The 22,976-nt window shown below is 39.7% G+C and overlaps 1 protein-coding gene across 1 annotated transcript; it reads left to right on the top strand.

The window, feature by feature from the left end:
- The first annotated feature begins 420 nt into the window (after positions 1 to 420).
- On the top strand, positions 421 to 22,635 carry GDF6 (growth differentiation factor 6). The gene is made up of 2 exons (XM_066578363.1): positions 421 to 781; positions 17,716 to 22,635. The coding sequence occupies exons 1-2, from the start codon at positions 469 to 471 to the stop codon at positions 18,588 to 18,590; spliced, it is 1,188 nt and encodes a 395-aa protein (XP_066434460.1). The 5' UTR covers positions 421 to 468; the 3' UTR covers positions 18,591 to 22,635.
- Positions 22,636 to 22,976: the final 341 nt, after the last annotated feature.

Raw genomic sequence — 22,976 nt, 5'->3', positions numbered from 1 at the left:
AAATTGCATCACCGTCTGCCAAACTGTTTTCATTTTTTTATCGTTTTTTACACACTTTTAAACACCTGTATATCAACAGTCCTGGCACACTGCTTGTTTGCTACAATGTATCAGCTGGGAGAAGAGCTCACAGAGAATTTTCCAGATTGAATACAATTCAGCCAACTCTGTGCAAAGTGTTATCTTCACTTTAGATAATGATGGCAGTTCAGCAATGACATCTAGTCCCCCCATTCACTCATCCTGTGCATCAGCCTGCCCCTTTATCTTCCTGGTCACCTTGACTTGGGCAGTGCCCGCTGACCTCCCCAGCAGTGCTGATCACCAGAGCACAGGGCGTGCACTAGGGGGCGTGCCCGCGCCGGTCTGAGGGGCTCCTCGCCCTCCCTGCAGCAGAGCCCGGGTGAGAGTCACCGGAGCAGCACAGCGCTCAGCCGCACACCTCTGCTGGAGCCCCACTCTCCTGCCATGGATACACACAGCAACCCCCTGCCTGCAGCCCTCCTGCTCTGCTGCTTTATCTGGGATATACCAAGTACCCAGCAGGCATCCATCCCTGCCAACCAGCAAGAGAGGATACTGAGGAGACTGCACAGAGAGGGCAAACTATCCTCAGCAGTCACCCGGGAGCAGCCCCGGGCAGTGCCAGTCGTGCCCCACGAATACATGCTGTCCATTTACAAAACTTTCTCTACGGCTGAAAAGTTGGGGATCAATGCCAGCTTCTTTCAGTCTTCCAAGTCTGCCAACACCATCACCAGCTTTGTGGACAGATACTGGGGTAAGCTACTAGCTAAGCTGTGCCATCAGGTACCTACGTGCGGTAATACCATCTAATTGTTGGTGAATATGTGCATCCATTATAGTTAACGGATGGGTCCTTTTTTGGGGGGATACTACAAAAACCAGCAAGTCTTTCTATCTTTCTTTCTTTTTCTGTTTTTCTTTCTTTATTTTTTCTCTTTTTTTTTTCTTTCTTCTTCTATTTCTTTCCTTTTTCTTTCTTCTCATATCTATCTATCTATCTATCTATCTATCTATCTATCTATCTATCTATCTATCTATCTATCTATCTATCTATCTATCTACCTACCTACCTACCTACCAATTATCATCATCCATCCACTAGAATGATTCTCCTGCTTGTAGAGAAATAACTAATCACAGTTCAGCATCTCAGCATGTGTAGACCAGTTGCTTCTTTTGTAGAACAAGATCCTATATACTCATTACTATACATATATATATATATATATATATATATATATATATATATATATATATTTATATTTATATTTACACTCGGATTTTGGTTGTGCCCTATCTGCCCATTAGTTCAGCATTGCAGTGAAACCTTCCGTGCAGATAAGAGTACAATGAGTTTTGGGGAGGAGGCACTGACTATGTATTTAGTGTTTCTATCTTATCCCATTTTAGATTGATTTTTATCTAGTCCAGCTTTAAAGTCAATACAGAGTTCAAACTAAATATAGGCAAACATTTACCAAACTCACTGTATCTTATCTGTCCAAAAGTTAACCCTTTAACTTGATAAAGAATAGCATTCACCTACATTGTGTGCACCAAGCCTTGTATAGATACATGATCATGATGCTGTAGATACATTCTTAAGCCTTTGTGGATGAGTGATATATAACATTTAAGGATGAGCATGGATGTCACCACTATTGCCTAACACCCGAGCCCCGTTCACCCCAGGCTATTGCTTTATACATACGCAGGCTTTCTTTATTCTCCTGTGTGACTTAACTTCCCAAAGTGGTTGAGTATTGCAGTCTGGGGCTTATAGAGTATCAGAAATTAATTCTGCCAGTGATTCCATTTTATGATACCCTAATCCCAACCATAAAATGTGATACTGTAAGTTGATTTATAGGTATTTTCTTTTTCTTGTACCTCATTATAGACTGATTAATTAACAGAGTGTTGTAAATTCTTTCACTCCCCCTCTTTTTTCCAACTCCCCCCATCACCAGCACCACCATGGGAGCTGCCCCTGTTCAACCTGACTGTAGAAGATGCAACAAGCTGAGCTGTGTCAGTGGGGTTCATTAGCTGTTGAAAGCTCTGGAGAGCAAATTAACTTACTATATTTTATGTTGATTTTAGGACAAAACTCTTCTCTGAAAAGCCCCATGTTCTCTTTGTAGTTATATGAGCTGTTATTTAGTCTCAGTTTCCATTAAAAAATCTATTTAAGACATTTGCCCATAGGGCTTGTTTTGTGATCTTGCTACAAGACAGCCATTATCTTGCTGAGGGAGTGTGAAATCAAAGGGATTGTGGAGTGAGCTTTTCTGCTGTCTCTTGGTCAGTATTCATACAGCACACGCTTCAGCACTCACTCATTTCTGCATAAAGTTGCACAACTTTTGTTTATACTAAGCGCATAAAAAATGCAAGATTCCATGTGCACACCCCACTCAGAACATGTAGGCACATCCGCTCAGGACTTCTAACAGATAAATTAAATATTAAGGTATTTATACAAGTTCACAAAAAGTTTGAGTAAAAATTACACTGAAAAAATTTTTAAAGTGAAGGTGCACGTAAGCCACGGCCGAAGCAAATACAATAACAAACACATGCTTCAGCACTCATGCACATTTAATATTGCACAACTGTTTATGATAACCGCTTAAAAAATGCAAGGTTCTTAGTGTAAATTTTGATCAAAATATGTGGACCCATCTGACGCATCCAGGCAAACCTTAATGGATAGGTTACTAGCACTATAGACTTTTAGCACTCTTTGTGCTAAAAAGCCTCTATATGAAGCACCTGCGCTAAATGGGTAAATGGAGGGCATGACATGCGTAGGCATCCACTCCTACACAAATGAAAATGCAGCAAAAACAAAAGTTAGAACTTCCAACAAATTAATTAAATGTGAAGGTGCACAAAAACTATGACTGCAACAAATATAGTAACAGAAACACATGCCTCAGCACTCATACACATTTAGGGCTCGGTCAGACGAGCGATTTCTTTTTTAGCGCATGTATAGCCGCGCTAAGAAAAATTGCACGACCAAGTGCATTTCCACTTGTGTGTCCTATCTTTTGCAGGTGGGATGATTTAGCGCCTCTAAAAAAAGGACATGTGACCGTTTTCCTTGGAAAACATTGGTTCTAATAGGGCCGATTTTTAAGCGCGCCTATTCATGGGTTAAAAAAATTGCTTGTCTGACCGTGGCCTTAATAGCTGCATGAAACTGCACAACTGTTGCTTATACTAGCAGCATAAAAAATGCAAGGTTCTTTGCGCACATTTGGATAAAAAAATGTGGGCCCATCTGCCACATCCATGCAAATTTTAATGGATGGGAAAGCTGGATTCCTGGCTATATAGTCTAACTGAAGCACCAGGGACAGATGGATAAATGGAGAACACAATAAGAGTAGGCAGCCACTCCTTGGTCAGTATTCAAATTGAGCAATGGATAGAGAAGCTTATTGTAGAACCTTCAAGACCCTGCTAAAATCTTGAGAATTGTTCTAGAACTGTTACGTTGCCAAGGAGCTACATTGATAGACATTCCATGCACTGCATGGCAGCTTTTGCTCTTAAGGAGTCCCCCTTGGACTTACTAGTGCCTTAAGCCAAGGCCTCACTTTCCAACTTGATTTTGATTTGATGTGTCACAGGCTGTGACCTCGTCCTGGACCTTCTGAGTTTTGCTTAGCATCAAGCCACTGATTGGACTATTTGAACTCATGATCTAATTGAGTGTACATGTCATAACATATCAAATATTGTCTAGTCTTCCATAATGAAAGGGGACCAGCCTATGGCACATCCCCAAGAACTTCAAGAGGACTTCCGCTCCTATGATGTCCTCCTACCTCCCAGCTAATTGGTGCCTCCTCTCTAGATGTGAGCTTCACAGAGAAAGGTTGCTGTCAATTCGTTCTGTAGACAGATTAGCTTCCAAAAACGACTCAATTAGATACGTTTCGTTTTTTCAGGAGGAGATAAAAGACTTTACTGCCTGAAAGAACATTCTTTTCTGTATGGATGGAAATGGGTTAGTTGAATGTGAAAGTTACCTAATTGACAAAAAACACAATGTATCACATAAGGTTCTTCTGAGCTCTTTGAAAGCCTTCTTCAGCCTTGGCCACACGTTTTGTCAACATGCTTGTATTTATTTATTTCACACAGTTATATAGAGCACACTTACTTCCACAGCGCTGTACACCCCTTAATGTCCCCATTGGGGCTCACAATCTGAGTTCAACTATTAGTATGTTTTTGGAGTGTGGGAATAAACCCATGAGGGGAGAACATACAAACTCCATACAGATGTTGGCCTTGATAGGATTTGAACCCAAGACTCCAGCAGTGCTAGCCACCATGCTGCCTGTAAGATAAACATCATAGTCGTCAGGATATGAACCTGCATGGAGAAAGCACCTATAGTGACTCCATCAATGAGAGGCATGAGACAACATGGGTAATATTATTCAATTGAGGCCATATTTACATAGTCAAGTGCGATACCGGTTGGCGAAACTTAGGCCGATATCACACTTGTAAACTTGTGATTTTTTTCCTGCGAGCGTAATGCCTTTTGCGAGAAAAACGATTTTTATGTGCATTTTTGATGTTTTAATAGTAAAAATGGAAAAACACATCGCACTCGCATAAAAATTGCATTTATATGCAAGTATGTTGTGATTTTTCTGCCTCCCATAGGAAATACTGGGCGATTTATGAACAGAATCGCCCCAAAAATAGAACACGCTGCAATTTATCTATCTTAGACCGTTGGTCCGAGAGAAAATCACTTGTGAGTAAAAAGATTGAAATTCATGTGTTCTTTTCACATGCAACTTCTGTTAGAACTTGTGTGAAGAAATTACCCATGCAGTTCACACAAGCATTTTCTTCTTCAGCCCTGAAAAATCAGACTGATTTTTTTGTGCAATTTTCACGCGACATTTTTGTGCTTCTGCGATTTTCTGCATTATTTTAATTTGTTTTGCATCTGATTTTTACGCATATAAAGAAAAAACACATGATGGGCCAAATCATGTAATTATGGGTTTATTTACACTGATGTCAAATGTATTAACCCATTGTTTTCAAGTTTCTACGCAAAATATCGCTACAAAATAGGACATGCTGCAATTTTGTTTTGTTCAGAATGTTGGTCTAAGAAAACACTGCACATGTGAATGTAACCATTTCAAATAATATGCTTTATTTCCTTATGATTTTGGTCTGATTTTTACACACAGAAAATCGCATGGAAAAATAGTTTGAGGGAATATATGGAAAAATTGTTCTAGTGAATATATCCTTAGCCCCCATAGCCTGGGAGATCAGCATCCACACCCAACCAGAGCTCACACTCAGCTTTGTGGAAATTGGGCACTTCTGAAGCCACTTCGTGTATATGTTAATGAGATCATTTTGGTGCATATTATAGAGGAAAATGTTGTGTTGTTGGTTCCTTGGTAATTTGAAGATCATAATACAAGAATGGAGGGGGAGGGGAGGTCAGTGATGTTTGTACATGAGTTTGTTTCTAGTTCTAGTCCCGAGATCAGACAGGACTTCGCTTATTGTAGGAAAATTACTGTTGGCACATGAAGTAACTCATTAAAACGCAGATGGTGCCTGCTGGCCCCAGGACCCCCAGCAATGGGACTGCTCTGCAGAAATGGACAATTAGGGGCTGGCGCAGGAGAAGGGGACACGCACACCCCTATAAAAGGGAGGGCTGCCCTACCCTAAAGACTATTCTAATAATCCATGCAATCTATATTCAGTGAAGATAAAAAAAACAGCCATAAACATGATATATTGTAATATAATATATCGATTATTATAATATATTCCGATCTTTGGCTACAAACGTTGATACATTATCGAACTATATCCATATCATTCTATTGGCCACAAACGAATAATTTATTTTACTTTCTTCTTTGTATTATTTACGTGCAGTTGATGATTTTAACATCGGAAAATACATATTTCTAGCGAATGAGAACGTAAAATGTTACAAATATGTTGACAATAGTCACAATATAGGTGAAGAATAATGGAGTACGGCAGGGGCAGCTCTGCTCTGTACATATACAGTAGTTGTGCCCCAGAATTGTTGTGGTTGGCAGAGAGAGAATGAAATATGTGAAGGAAGGATTTTAATGGGCAAGAAGGGAATAGTCTACTGTTAATTATTCGGTGACATTGTATTCGGTTTGTTTGAGCCTTTATAGAAACACTAATGCAGAACAGACGAGTGAAGGAGAAAAATACACAGGAGATTTCCTTCTTATGGAGCTCTTATATTCTGGAGCTGCGGAGGAAACAAGCGAGTTGTTTTCTCGGACTCTATATACATATGGACTGCAGTGTATAAATAGATTGGACCCCAATGCATCGTAGATTACAGACAGGTAGATAGATAGATAGATAGATAGATAGATAGATAGATAGATAGATAGATAGATAGATAGATAGATAGATAGATAGATAGATAGATAGATATTGACTTTTCTGCAAGAGTTCATATCATAGACAGACAGACAGAAAGTTTTCTTAAATGGACATATTAATCTAGAGTTCGTAGATAGATGATACATTTATTTCATAGATAGATGAATTAATTTAATAGATATATAGGTGAATTTCATAGATAGACAGACAGAGATACCTGTTAAACGATAAAGCGAAGTTGAGAATGTGGATCTGAATTGCTGCACTATTTTGTTAGTGCTCCTCAGTAGGACATTGCTATTATCTGCTGGTTATTCCGATGTACAAAACAGTTACATAAATGTTAAAATAAAAATATACATGAAAAAAACGCGAAATACCAAAACGGCTGATAAGATGTTTGCCCTGTAAAGAAATAACAATAGATATGAGAACATTTCGGCGCTGCTATATAGCCATTAAATATATGTAGAACAATTTAGCTTTCTGCTGCATTACCTGGGGAGCTCCCCGATTTTATGGACTCATTGAGTGCCAGTGTTATAAATGTGATTGACAGCTGTGAGTGACGGCGGTACAGTAGCTCCCCACAGGTAATTGCTTTCTTCTGCAGACCTGAAATAAGTGAGTATTGATGGACACTTGGAGCAAAGGGATTTGACTGAAGCATGTATTATCCATATTTCTTTACACTGCCAAGTACCAGCGCTGCCTGTGCCTGCCGTAGAGCTTTATGCGGCTATAAATCCAATTTCTTCCAACCTCGTTGCCAAAATATGTCACCCCTGCAGAGTAAAAACCTTGTGCTTCATTAGCCAGTCATTGCCTGATTATTCATATGTCCAGGAAATAAGAGGTTTACACCTAAGCTGCATATTTACCACCTGCGGCTTGTGGCACACTACAATGTCCAGCAGGGATCTCTAACTGCAGAACTACAACTCCTAGCATGCTCTGACAGCAGTTGGTTGGGGATTAATTGTTCTGAGACATGTGGTACCAGATTGATAAATTGTAAATGTTCTTTCTGATGTCTGATAAGTGTCCTTATATGCTCTGAAGTAGGAAAAGGCGATATCTTATATCCTCATAGTCTTGAGCATGTAGATAGTGATACTGATTTGCTTGTGGGTAAAAGGAGCTTGTGGGTATTTCATGAGTGCAGTGCTGCTCTCACTATTATTATAGGACTGTTCATAGGGTCTGTTAACACCAGTATTGCTGCTCAGCTTCTTTACATGTGGTTGGGAACAGCTTCCTCTCCTGGCACATTACTCCTCACAGTGCGGTTTTGGAATAATGTGAGTTTAAGATCTGAACACTGATGAGTTGGCTGAAAGCCCAGTACAGTACCTGATGTGCCTGCAGCTCCATCCACCCAACATCCCTGCAGAGTACAGCATTATACTGGATAGATAGATAGATAGATAGATAGATAGATAGATAGATAGATAGATAGATAGATAGATAGAATTTATTCAAATTAACTAAAACATAATAAAAATAATGCTTCTATATATATATTGTGGACCACGATTGTAAGAAAAGGACCTCTATATACGAGCAGAAATGGTTATCTTCTTATTATGCCTGTTATATTAGAGATATACAGCATACTTATACTATGTAACCTTATATTGTGTATCTGTTGTGAAACCACAACCCTCATCATGCCCTGCAAAGTTAACTATAATGCTACTCTCTATAATGTTAATATTTGTATTATTTTTAAACATATTGTATCCAAACAAGAGGAAACCTCCTATACAACAAATTCTTTTTTTCTCTCTCCTTGGATTAGGGCTTTCTATTCTTTGCCCTTTTCTCCAGCCTCAGTTTTACTAATGCTTTCAGAGTGAGCCTTCAGTGATGGTGGTTAGGTAGGTTCCTTCTATTAACTGTTAACATTAGGGAATATCTAGCTGAAGCATCCAGGGAAGGTTGCATTTAGGAAAACCTTCTTATTTTCTAGAATTATCTTCAAAGTTTTAGTTGAACACAGTCTAGAGATTGTTTATGAAGTGCTGCCTGAATGAAGGCTGTGAGGAGGTAGTTTCACCTCAAGCAGGTGCACTGAGAAGTTGTTGGCACAGTAGTAGAGATGGGACATTATATCTCCAGTTGTTCGTCTTTCTCATGATATGATGTAGAGAAGTCGTCTATTACTGGATGCACAAATCACATGCATGATTACTGGCATTGTAGGGACAAGAAAGGCTCCAGTGATGTGCTGCTCTTCAGGGTGGCAGCAGGGCAGGGGTCTGCTCACCACTATTCATCATGTTCTGCTGGACACGTCCGTGTTGCATAACACTCTCATGAACAGGCTGGAAATGAGGTGGCATTTGGCACCTGCAGCTGATAATTTAGCTGTCGTGACTGTGTCCTTGGGACACATAGGGGAAGTAATACAACACAAACAATAAAGAGCAATAATATTTAAAAAAATCGTAGAATTAGAATATCTTATTGCTGATGATAATACAAATAACAAACCAAGACTTTTATTAGATTTTCACCAATATCACCAACAATAGTAATATTTATATTAATATCTTGATGGTGATGATAATAGTAATAGACTATATTTCCACCACTGTCAAACGACAAAAATAATGATTAAAAAAAAAAATATATCTTGATGGTGACAACAATAAAAGACTAATTATATTTTCACCAGCAACAATAACAATAATAATTTAAGACTAATTATATCTTTACCAAGAACAGCAACTGCAAACAATAATTATAATAATATATTTATGGTGAAAATAATAAAAACCAACACACTAATATAAACATTATATTTTCAGCGCCACTAAAATAATAATAATAATAATAAGAGATAATAATAACCCACTGAGACTAGTTACAATTTCACTGCCAAGAACAATAATAAAATAATCTCAATGGTGATAATAATACAAATAACACACCAAGACTAATTATATTTTCATCAGCACCACCAATAATACTAGCAGGTGTTCTTCAGAGTAGGAGGAGTTCATACTGCAAGGTTTAATTCATTGTTCTAGGTGGAACTACAAGGCTCAGCATGCAGTCTCCACTACTCAGTCACAACAATCTTTATGAATGAACAGAATGAAAAGTTGGTTTTTTTTTAGGAATAATCGTAGCTATGGTTACAAATATACCCACTCAGGCATTCCTGATGACGGTGGTGAAAACTTTGCATCTGGATTTAGTTATAGAGAATCCCGTAGATTTGTCTGAAGATGACTGAACATGAAGTGCTGCTCTGAAGGCGCTGGTCGGCCGTCTTGGGCTCCCAGCGCTCGGGGAGGGATGTCAGCACTGAGCCGAGCCTCACAGCAGTAGTACGGGGACTTGTCAGAAGACGGGGATGGAGTTCTGTTACACACTTTTTAGGTTTTTTTTTGTTTAGTTATTTTATTAAACTATAGTTTTAACAGTTTTTGTCATTTAATTTTATGCTTTTATTTAGTTTTGTGTTTGTAAATGTATTTGCTTCTTTTTTATTTCATGTTTATGACGTCCTATACTTTGCAGATTTTCATGCGTTTATTCTCACGTATTTCAGTGACTCCTCATTGAGAATCTGGTTCTAACTAATAAAATACATTTAAATACAATTATTCTAGTGTGATTATTTATTAGCGGTTCCTGTGGCAAGAATAGGCTTATGTAAAGTCTCTCATTTTAAGAGTTCTCTTAGAAGATCTTATAGTTTATATAGACTATGTGGAAATTTAACGAGATTGAAGGAAGTAGAAGTAAAGCACTAAACATTTGTCGTAGGGTTTTTAGTTTTTGGACTTTTTTGTCACGTGCTTTCTTGTGCCGCTGCAGAAGTGGCCACAAAGGATTTGCAATCACATTCCATGTACAGTCTGGGGGGCTGAAGTGCTTGGAGCTCCCGGGGTGTGAGAAGAGTAATCTGACAAATCTGTTTTGAACAATAACAACAATAATAATAATTTGATAATTATTAATAATAAATAATAATTATTAATAATAATGACAACAATATAATAATTATAGAATTTTAAAACAATGCCAGTAATGTCAATTAAACATATTATTCTAATGATGTTAGAAGAACCTACCAGTAAAAATAAAAAAATATTGCTATTTTTAACATTATTTCAGTTTTTATGGCGCATTTGCAGGGGCAAGAAATTTGGACTGATATCACACTTGTATAATAATATGCGCTTTGCAAGAAAAAACATTGCATCACTGCACTTGCGATTTTCACACATGTGAAAAATGCACTTGCAAATAAATTACCCATTATTCCCTTTAGGCAAAAAAAAAGTTTCAGAACAAGTCGGCTTCACGTCGTCGGTAATCTTCTTTATTAACATCACAACCTCCAAAGTGCCATATTCCCTATGGGAGCAAAAGAAAATAGCATTTTTCATGGGTGTTTTAAAAGTTGCGCAGAATATTCTCAGGCGCAAATAACATCGGACAGCACTCGGACATCCTGTCCATGTGCTGTCCAATGTGTTATTCTCATCCAGAATTTGGAGTATAATAGGATAAGCTACGCACTAATCATTTGAGTTAAAAAAAAAACTTCAAACAAATGGGTGCTATCTACGTCCAAATTTCAGACTGATGGTTTGGTCTGAAAATCGGTTGAAAAAAGGCTGTATGCATGTACTCTAAGTGCGGCTCCACACGGGCGTATTTGCAAATTTTGCACGCGCAATATGCTGAGAATAGAATCCATCGACTTTTAGTGGGTTTGTTCTCCTTTTTTTCTGCGCAAAAAAGGAGCTGCTCTGTTTTTGTGTGCATGTACACACCAGGAGTCCTCATAGAAGTCTATGGGAGGTGAAAAATGCACGCTAAAGGCGCTTGCAAATGCACAATATGATGCGGAATTCCATGAAAAAAAGAACACATCTTGACCTCAATAGGTTAAATAGCCTTTTAAATCAGGGCAGGGAAGGGGGGTTGAGCATATGAACAGGCCCTGCGTGTGCAAAAACGTCCAATACAATGTTCAGATGTGCGCGCAAATCAACCTCATTCATAGTGCTAATACGTTGTGCAGAAGTGTGTACATTTGTGCATAAGCTCTATGAAGCCACTCTTAGGCAAAAACACACAGGCTTATATGCAACCGAGCATAGTCGCGGATTAACGTGTTTTTTTTTTCTTTCTTCTTGGACTTTTTAAGCTTTGCGCTAGAGTGTGCGAGTTTGAAAAAAACAGCAGGGAGAAAGCACCTGCCCTATCTTTTCGGCATATAGTTAGTACAATGTGTGGGAAAGATAGGGCAAGTCCTATCTTTTCTCGCCCGTACTATTGACAGACGAGAATCCCGCTAATGAAAATGAAACCATTGAAATCAGTGGTTTCATCTTGTCTCGTTATACAGCCATCATTTTCAAAATGCCCATGTGTTTAGGTGTTTAAGGTGCATTCGCATGACTGTAATATGGTCAGATATCGCAGGTGAAAATGACCAATTGATTTAAATGATGTAATATTGTATAACAGTGTTGCAGAATACGCCGTTTCGGAATTCTGCACCAAATTCTGCAATGCTAGCCGTGGATTTTGATGCAGAAATGTCATCAGGATTCTGCTGTTTTCAATTCCGCAGATTTTGGAGCTGAATATTGTGTAGGAGGGCATATTGAACCATGCTGTTGCAGAATATTCTGTCCTTTGTGAAAGTCCTATTTTTCATATCTTGCGTACGAATCACCCATTTTATCTTATGGCAGGCAAAAAAAAATCGCATCACACTGACATGTAAGCGCGAAGTTCATGTGATTGTGATTTTTAAATCTCTACTACTAAAAACCATGAAATTTTCACATATGAGTAAAAACGTGCATGGAAATCAAATTAGGAGCTTCTGCAGACGGGTGTAGGTGTAGATCCGCTCGTGATAGCGTGATGTTATATCGCTGTGAAGGGAGCGCTATTGCTGGCTATTGTGCGCAAATCTGCGCATTCTACTATACTTTTCTACGTTTCTGGGCCTGTTCACATTGGCGTGGTATACACTCACACTGTAATTGAACTATATAGCATTAATGGTAAGGGCTAATGTCCATGGCCGGATTTCCGCGGCGTTACACCACAGCTATTAGGTTCTAACCCAATAGTGCAATGTTCACGCTGCGGAATACGTGCGGCCGGCTTCCATTGTAGTCAATGGACGCTGGCTGTCATGCTATACTTCCGCTGTTTAAAATGATATGCCTTAGAGGTCATGTCCGTGGGCATTTTTTCACGATACGTGATACACGGTGAATGGAGTCACTGAAAGTCAATGGACTAGTTTGACTAGGAATAGATTGCAGCATGCTCCGTTTCTTGGCATACTATGCAGCGTGAACCCTATACATTCTTTTAGGTAACTTTGTCCATTCGCAATACATTGCTTATGGTCAGCAATTTCATACGCAACCCCGCTATGAAATAGACCAGGACATTTTAAAAAAGGGGTCACACTGCGCATGACTGAGTGCGGATAATACTCAGTACACTTGCAGCCATGCTCCTTCTCTGCCGGCAGACTCGGTATTTCCAAACACTGGTAAAGCGCTGCAGGGACACCCGCAGCATTTTGCTCGTACGGCCGTGGCCAAATTTACGTCCGATTTTGAACCAATTTTTTCAGTCTGTAAACTGGACTAAAAAATCGTTGATGTGAATATTCCATGCTAGTGGTAATGGTAACAATATGTATCGCAAGGTAAAGGAATAGATTAGTAGAGCTGGATTGCTGATTCAGGGGTTTATTCAGATATGGAGCTGGGAAGGAATTTTTCCACCTAAAATGTGGAAAATTGGGGCTTATTTACTAAAGCTATGTAAAAGTTAGAGAGGGCAAACTTAAACTAGACAGTCTTAAAATGCGCCAGTTTTAGAGCTGTCTAGTCTAACAGGGACATTTACTAATTGCGGAATGTCAAAATACTGGTGCAGAAAAGTCACAACATTTTGCAACTTTTCCTCTTTCTGTGTCGGCTTTGATTCTTCCGTGAAAAATGAATTGTTAGGAGATGCGTGCCGGCCCAGACCAACAGATTTATATTTTATGTCAGAAATTGTAGTAAACTGTGTGCCAAACTGTTACCCAGGTCGGACCTGCCATACATTTCCGTATAGGCGCACAGAGATGCCGGGATGCACCTAAGGACAGAGTCACACGGACATACTTGTGCATGCGGTACGCAGAGAATAGATCCCATTGTCCTGCAGACAAACATAGGTGTATATACGCGAGAGCTCTGGGAAGGGAGCGCTACCACATGCTTTCGTGTGCGGAGGAGGACTGTTTCTAGTGCTTTTTTTGGGCCTGTTCACATTATGATGTGCATTATTAAACGAGCTGAGCAGGCTAATTTGTCCCTGATGTTAAAAATGAACACTGCAAAATTGTGCAGTTCTGTGTGAGATTTTGTACAGTCCAAATGTACGAATGCGCACAAAAGAGCATGTCGCGTATATATTTTCGCAGGGCAAAAATATAGCACAAAAATGCTTAATGTGAAGGAAGCCATTGAAATCAATAGGTTCTATGTTATGCCGTTTGCACGAGCGAAAACACGTGTCAAATCATCCATGTGAAGAAAGAGTGCAATATCGGTCCAAGTTACTCTGACCAATTTCGCACTCGCCTGTGTAAATACAGCCTATGGGATTATTCAGTTGACCACATTTGCGCAGGTATTTCCACTCGTTCGAAAGTTTCAATTGCTTCATTGAGAGTAACATGCTCTATCCTTCTCCTAATGCGGCGTGTGAAAACATAAGTCTTGCCCTATCTTTCACCATGTTACGCAGCAAACTCCTATAGACTTCTATGGCAGCAGGAAAAAGGGAGGGGGAGGGAGTTACCCTGCGTACAATGCTGGGAAAAGAAGACCGCTCACCATAGATAGGCATTTTATTGCCATTCCCAGGGTTTATTCCGATTGTAGCTTGCCATCGTTTCAGCGTGTTTTCTTACATTTGCGCTGCAGCGCTGGGTTTGAATTACTTTAAAAACGCCAATCATGATTGGTGATCAGGACTCGAGCTTATTAAAACTTAATTCATATGAATATACGTTGGCGTACGGGCGAATATATGTGCATACGCCCGTCTGAAGGGGCCCTCAGGGTATATTCACACAAACAATGTTTTCTGTTCGATGTCGGACAGACAAAATAGGACCAAAATCGGTTGGAAATAAAGCATTTTATTACAAATGGTTTTATTCGCAAGTGCAATTTTTTGGATGAATAGTCTGATAAAAATGAGAATGTTCTATTTTGTTGTGATTTTGGGTTACAAATCACCGATTCAAGTCTATGGATTAATAAAACGGCCTGCACTTGTTTGTGTGTGAAAATCAAATGCAAGACGGATGAAAATTGCATAGAAAAATCTCAGAAAACTCCCCAAAAATCTTGTAAAAAAATCACAAGCGCCCATGTGTATGCACCCTCGCAGACTATGTTACCACACTATGCGATGATGTGTGTTATTTTTCACGTGTCGGACTTCCCTCCCCTGCGTCTTCCTCATTTTTGCTTCCAAATCCCCTTTCGCTCAGAAGTGACATTTGCTTACAACCTTTTGTGTTTCGGAAGGCGCTGTTGTGGCTCTTGCTACTACACGAATGGTTAAATCTCAGTTTTCTTCCGCACATTAATTAATCTTAGTTGACGTCCTGTAGACTCAGCCGCATTCTTGGAAGATGAATTGTGTGCTGTGTTTACTGTCTCTTCTTCCATAGACTTGGGTTATGTGGTAGAATTCTACTCTTCATTATATACTACAGTATGTTGTCATTTGTAGATTCTTGGATGTAGACATGTCACCAGTGGGAGATGTCCCCCTCCCGTTGACCCCCCCCATCAATAGATCCCCCAACGCTGGAGGATGCCCCCCTCCCATTGACCCCCCCATCCATAGATCCCCCATTTCCATTGGGAATAGTGTGTGCTTTTATGCTTTTCTCAGGCCAGACCTGAACTCTGTCCACACCGCAAAGTCCATTTTACGTGCCCTAAATATTTAATGGCACAAAGGGAATGTGTTGACAGAGGTTGACAATGTCAATAAAAGTGAAAATGCAGTGAAGGTTTATGGTGTGTACTGAGGAGAAGTTGCTTTTTTAAGGCTTTAGAAATGTCAACCATTAATAGCCAGAATTGGGATGTATACAGTTCTGCAGGACTACAACTACTAGCACAAACTCTTCTGCATTGAAGTGAGGAAGCCATAGCAGAATATTATGAAGTTCGTTACACGAAATTAGGTTTATTTACTAATACTGTCTAAAATTGAGTGCAAATTGAGGTCTTTTTACACGGGATGATTGTTGAGGAGCGATAATCGTTCAGTGGATGGCGGTGGAGCGGGCTGCATATCTCGTCCGCCCACCTCCTTTCAAAGAGCCGTCGTACATAGAGGAACGATTGCTTGTGTATACTAACTGATCATCATTTGATTTTTATACGTGCTTAAACTGAACGGCGAACGATAAGCGAACAAATTACCATTCACTGTTCAGTTCGATTACCGTTCACTTCAGCGATAAACTGAATAATACGTTCTGTGTAGAAGGGCTTTTAGACTAGACAGTCTTAAAATGTGCCGGATTTATCACAGTAGCTCTGCCGAATGATAAATCTGTTGAATCTTAAGTTTTAGTCCTAGTTTAGACCACCTATTAGTTGGTTGCCAAATATTGTGCCAAAATTTTGGTGCAATTTTACGAAATTTGGTGCACTTTTTGTTACAATGTAGACCTTGTCCCTTTATCAGATGAGGTGGTGGATAAAAACACAGTGAATGCAGTGAAAAGCCTGTACAGATCTGTCCTTGTATTATGATCCATGAAACGCACATGTTTTTACTCCCATAAATTGATGAAAACTTAGCATTTACTGGACCCTTAGGCTATAATGGTTAATCGTAGTCAAACAATGCATAGGTTTGACGATGTTCAGCCAGGTATACGTTTCTGTGTGTTTCTTTCTGGGATCAAAAAGCGTAGCCTACTACGGAAGCTTATGGAACGGCATACTCTTTTTAACATTGTAGTTAGAGATGAGCGAGCACCCAAATGCTCGGGTCTGCGTTATTCGAGTCAAGCTTTTCATAAAATTCAAGACCTCCACTCTAGTAACGAACCCCATTGACTACAATGGGAGACTCGAGCATTTTTGTATGTGGGACGCCGGGTGCCGAGCTTTTTTTTTTGCTAGATTCGCCTCTCTCTCTCTCTCTCTCTCCCTGCCAGACAAAAAATTTGCCATTGACGCGTGCTGCGTCGCGGTGGGGAGGGGACAAAACAGGCACGTCACAGCGGGGAGGAGCCAGAAACTGGGGCGGGGTCGAATACGGCTTGATGCTCGTTCAAGTAACGAGCACCATCGAGTACGCTAATACTCGAACGAGCATCAAGCTCGGCAGAGTATGTTCGCTCAACTCTAATTGTAGTCAATGGAAAGTGTATGTTTTTTGGCATATGTGAAACATGTGAGAATTTGTCAGTGCGGACGGGCCCTGCGACAGTTTTCTGGCACAATTTGTATCTCAAAGCTGTCGTATTTTAAATAGTAGATCTACCCCAATGTGCTTTTTGGGTTGTTTTTTTGCATTTTTGGTCACTGTGGTACTTACACAAAAAATTTTAGCTCCTTCTAAATATTTCCAAAATGACTTAATTAAAATTTTCATTTTAATTGATTTATTTGCTTAAAGGGGTAGTATATAACCTGCTGATCGGGAGACCCCCAGCAATTACAAGAACTTGTTTCCCACTCTGTCTGTCATTGTGGGGTTCGCTTACACAGTATTGTTACTGTAAATAAAACGTTGGCCAAATATGCGTGGTCAGCACTCCATTCATTTCAATGGGGCTGACAGAAATCGCCGAGCGGGTCTCCACAGTCCCATTGAAAGTGAGTGGAGCGCTACTGCACTTGTGGGACAAGCGCTCAGTTCAGTCTCCTCCTCACTGCGGGGGTGGAGTGGGAAACCCCCTTTGAGGAGGACAGAAGACATAGGACCACTGTTCCTGAGATAAGTGGGGGTCTCAGCTATCAGCAATGTATCCGCTATCCGCAGGAATAACTTGTAATTGTGGTGCAACCCTTATAAATGTACTTCTTGGAAGAAAGATTACATGACTGGTTTGATATGTGTGTCTGTAGTCACACCTGGAGGACAGCATATTTTCCAGTTGGCTACGGTAAAAGTGAAATTGACAGCAATTTTTGTTTTATCTTGCAGATGATCTCGCTCGCTCTCCCTCTAGAAGACAGAGGTATTTGTTTGATGTGTCCACCCTGTCTGACAAAGAAGAACTAGTGGGAGCTGAGCTTAGGATCTTTAGGAATTCTCATATGGAGTTATCGAAAGCCCCTTCAGGGTTGTACCATCTGCAGGTATTATCCTGCACATCCCAAACTCCACTGGATTCCAGGACTCTGGACTTGAGGGATACTGTAGTGCCAGGATGGGAAGTGTTTGATGTATGGAAAATTCTAAATGGAGTCAGTAAGTCCAGAAAGCAAGTTTGCTTGGAGTTAAGAGCCACCTCAACCACCTCTGGTTTGGAGGTAAGTCTAAGAAGTCTAGGTTTGTCCAGAAAACCCAAATCTCAACAGGAAAAGGCTCTCCTAGTGGCTTTTACCAAATCCAAGAGGAAGAACCTCTACAATGAGCTGAAAGAACAGGTTCATTCAGCCAAAGGGCTGGAGAAAGAAGCCAAGTTTCAGTTTAAAACTAAGAGAAAGAGAAGGACGACATTTAATAGTCGGCATGGCAAACGACATGGTAGGAAATCGCGTCTAAGGTGCAGCAAAAAGCCACTTCATGTGAACTTTAAAGAACTAGGATGGGATGACTGGATCATTGCTCCCTTAGAATATGAAGCTTATCATTGTGAGGGAGTATGTGACTTTCCTCTCCGGTCTCATCTAGAGCCAACCAATCATGCCATTATCCAGACCTTGATGAACTCTATGGATCCAGGGTCTACTCCTCCAAGCTGCTGTGTCCCTACAAAATTGACTCCTATCAGTATTTTGTACATTGATGCAGGTAATAACGTGGTATACAAACAGTATGAAGACATGGTGGTAGAGTCTTGCGGCTGCAGGTAGCAGTTGCTTTGGATGTTCTCAGTATCGTCATAGCTGATATGAAGGGAGATAAAAAAAAACAACTGATGGACAAGAGAGGGCTGGCCCAGGATGGAGTTCTTTCTATACAACTTCCATAAGTGAAGAGATTGCGGTTTTATGTGTCTGGTGTGCCCTTTATTCAGTCACCAAGTGCAGATCAGTGGTGGCTTTGTGTGGACATCATATAAGCAAAGCTGCCATAGCAAGGTGCCAACTGGGTTAGCAATAAAAACTACATTTGTCTTACGGTAGGTCATATCTTTAGACTTCCATTGAAAAGATTGTGGTATTAGGTGACTCTCCTCATTGAATTGGATTGGACAGAGGAGGCATCTTGGCAATATCAGACAGAAGTGAACAGGGCCAATACATCTAGTATAATTTGTCTGATTAGAGACAGATTTATGTGAGTACAATATTCTAGACCTGGTCATGAGGACTGCATAAGAGGAGAAGGTGGTGGAGGAAGGGTGTATTATGGTGGCACTTTGTTGACCCCCTTCCCCCTCCCTTCTTCTTCAAATCTGATGGAACTAGCGCCATCCAGACCCATGTAAGGGGAGTCACGTCTGGATAGCAGAGGATTATGTTGCTGTTGATTTTTGGAGTGTACACAAGTTGCTGTGACAGGCACCTGTTCAAACTGAGTCCATTTAAGATTACAGGAAAGCAATAGTCTGTCCTTTTCATGGGCTGGCATGCGAAGAGTAATAGAAGTAGGGGGCCCATAAAGTTCTTTTTTTCTTTAATTTTAACTACCTGTCTTATCACTAAGACCCATCTAAGGATCTGAATTGCTCCAATAACATTGCACAATAACAACACCCAAAGAAAAAAAAAAGAAAGGGAGAGGCGAAAAGAACGAGAGAGGATGGAGGGTGGTCAATGAAATACCCAAAGTGGAATATAAAGCTGAGAGAATAAGAAGATTTCAGGAGCAATTCCTATATTACAGGCTAATATATATATATATACACATACTGGTTAGCAATTACTTAGTAAAGTCACATTACATGAAAGTATAAATTTACAATTCCATAATATTGTACGTGGTTGTAATTCTACCCCATGGGGGAAAATTGCATGCAATTTGAGAAAATCACAAAAAATTCAACAGTTTCAGATTTTCTGAACAATTAAGATTTCATGGTTGTCAATATCACTTTCACAGAAGAGTAAATAAAAAAAAACAGCGCTCACAAGACAGGGATATGTATGGGTCAATGTGTCAAAGGTCCAATAAAACCAGGCACTTAAGGCCTTTGGACATGTTGTTCATCATTCATTTTACACAGGCATAAAAATCACTTTGGATATCTATGAATTAGCCAAATTGGAGATAAGCTACAAAGAGCATTTCTTGCTCTGGAGCACCTAGATACTCAGAAAGCAGGAAATCCAGCACCTCTGCACATAAAGTATTTCTTCTTTATTCCATAATTAAAATGGCATACATTTTATAGAGCACTGAATGGATTATTATATTTAAGCAAATTCTGATATTTGTTTGTTGATACTGCAATATTCCCTTTGATGTTACTTATTGCTTTCTCCCAATTTATGTTAAAAACATTATTTCCCCAGTTCCTCTTTACCATTTTATGTACCTCTACACTTGCAACACTTTAATAAAAATTACAGTTTATAAAAAATATCATATCAGGGTCCACAAAGACAGTGAAAACCCTACGCGTTTCAAGCAAGGATGACACTTAGAGCCATGCTGGCTCAAAGCACGAAGGAATTTTCACTGTCCTTGTGGACCTTGATCTAAGCCATTTATATTTTGGAACAAGGAAGAAGTACTTTATTTGCTGCTTTCTGAGTATTTCCCGTGCTGGTCACCGACAGCTGCTCCGTGTACTCCATTTATGATTAGCTGGACATACGTCTTCAGTGCTGTTGTGGTGAGCTCTCCCTCCAAGCTCTTCTGCATACAGTATCATATAGATTCAAAGATAGCTCACTGACTTCAATATGAAGCATGTAAGGCTTCATATTCCCTGTGGTGGTGTTGCAGGTCAATTGAACTGTTGTTGACAAGTTGCTACCCAGATTACAGGCAATCACTGAGGGTCCCAGCAGTGGAATGATTTGTGATAAGCTGAACAATGAGGAATCCATCTGATAAGAAGTGGAAGAACAACTGGCCAACCCCATTCAAAATTTCCGTAGATGCAATGAGTTTATAATTATCTGACTGTCAATGATATGTGTTACACATATGATACTAAACTGGTCTGGGGTGTTTCATCAGAATCCTGTTGTACTGTACGGGGCAAATGTTATTATCACGCAATAGTTATGGGTCTTTTGGAAATATTAATGATATTTCACTGTGAGGCACATTGAAGATATTGGAAGTTCAGAGTCCAGAGTCAAGTTTGGAATAATTCATATTCTTGGAATCAAAACAATATTAGATTTTTTAAAGGGCCACATTTTTCCATGTCTGCAAAGGTGTAACCTGAAGCTGCTGGGCCCCAGTGCAAAATCTGGAACTGGGCTCCTAAATATGAAGCTTCATTGATAGTATTGGTTTGTAATATCAGGAAGAAAAATTTTATGGGCCCCATAGGGCTCCTGGGCCCAAGTGCCACCATACCCCCTATATGTACACCCATGCATGTCTGCCCCTCTCACCTGATTGCCAGACACACTCTGGAGGTCTCTTCTGTGTTTTGCAGCAACTTCCATGCAATGTAGCTTCCTGTCTGATGTTTATCAGGCATCATCTTGACGGTGAATTTTTTTGACTTTCATTTTCAAATCAATCCCATGATGCATCAACACAGCATTAACTAGAGACTATAACATTTCTGCCTGCTGAGTGACCAGTTTAATTATCATTACCTTATATATTCACCCATATAAGCTACAGACCATAAGTATACAGTCACTATAACTTCCACTATAACTGTGTGACAGGAGTTGTGTGATCATCGGTAACTGTGATAGGAGTGCCTGTGTCTTTTTCTAGGCGGTTTCTGTGGTACGGTCCATGTAATAACATCACATACATAAGCCTAAGTAGATCTGATTTGTCAGAATTGAGATCCTATGACCCACTCGAGGAGAAGAAGTTTGGAAACACTCCATAAAATGAAAGATTGAGAAGAAATAGTAAAAAAAATCTCAATTTTTTGAGATGAACTTGTATATTAAACTAAAAAAAAAACACACAAATAGCGAAATCTTCCGACTGACTCTTAGAATCTGGAAATAGCTTCACATTCTGGACTCCTTGAAGTGTCCACCCTTTGCATGTATAACAGCCTTGTATGCTTTTGGTGTGCGGTGGATCAAGTTTTTTGGCTGGGATATGTTTCCATTCTTGGATGGAATATGTTTCTGACTAGTTATTTACTGTTTAAAACATGGTTGTGTTTCCAAACTTCTGGAAGGTACTCTACTAGAAGAACATGTCAAACTGCAATTTTAAGTAGTCATCTCAAAGAGGTTTCTTTGTAGATGTTGCAATAAACTTTCATCAACAATTGTAAATCATATCAAAAATTTAACATGATTCAACATTGGATTCCTATTAATTAAGGTGTTGGGTCCAAACAAGTCGAAGCGATAGATAATATATATAATATGTAATAATTGTCATTTGGATGATTCATTATCAAAATGGACTGTAAATTGCCTTATTTACAGCCAGTTTAAGGGTGTGTTCACACACAATGGTACAGACTTTGAAAGCTGCTGCCAAAAGTGTCTCCCGAAAACAAAAGTACTGGAAAGTTAAGATCCAACTGCTAAATCCTTATCTTCCCTGACATCTGCTGTTGGGGAAGAGTCAGGAGGCCCCGTACATATGAGATGATTGCCCAGTCCTGCTGAAGTCAACGTTTTCAGCCGATATCCATCTAATGCGTATGACCGGCCTTATCCTTCATTCAGATGAATGAAATTCACCAGTTATGGTACTATTGCATTATATGTGACCAAAATGAGTTAGGAGATACACTATAGAAATGAGAACTCTAGAAGGATGAGAAAGAACAATGGTGGAAGGTAGAAGATAGGCTTTCTTATGGATAATAAAATGAGTTGCTAGCTTTCAAAACATTCCTGTAAGATTATCAGTCAGAAACAGCCCCGGGCACAGAAAAGTCGATAATTGCCAGTTAGTTGGATCTTAAGTCTTAGTCTAAAAAAAAAATCTTCAAACAAAGCAATGTATCATATAGAGCAATCTAGCTGTAAATACCACTGACAATTTCTTTTCAAAGTGGTAACTACAGTATGTAAATTGAAGTAAAATGTGGTATCTCTACCGCTATTGACCCTTCAGCTGCCAGTATATTCAGCTACAGTGAAGCAGGTTTGTCCAGTTGAGGATAGAGAAGATGACGGTTG

The sequence above is a fragment of the Eleutherodactylus coqui genome, chromosome 9 (genome assembly GCF_035609145.1).
Source record: "Eleutherodactylus coqui strain aEleCoq1 chromosome 9, aEleCoq1.hap1, whole genome shotgun sequence".
Classification (NCBI taxonomy): domain Eukaryota; kingdom Metazoa; phylum Chordata; class Amphibia; order Anura; family Eleutherodactylidae; genus Eleutherodactylus; species Eleutherodactylus coqui.
The sequence above is the reverse complement of the archived record's forward strand: the minus strand, read 5'-3'. Positions and strand labels throughout refer to the sequence as shown.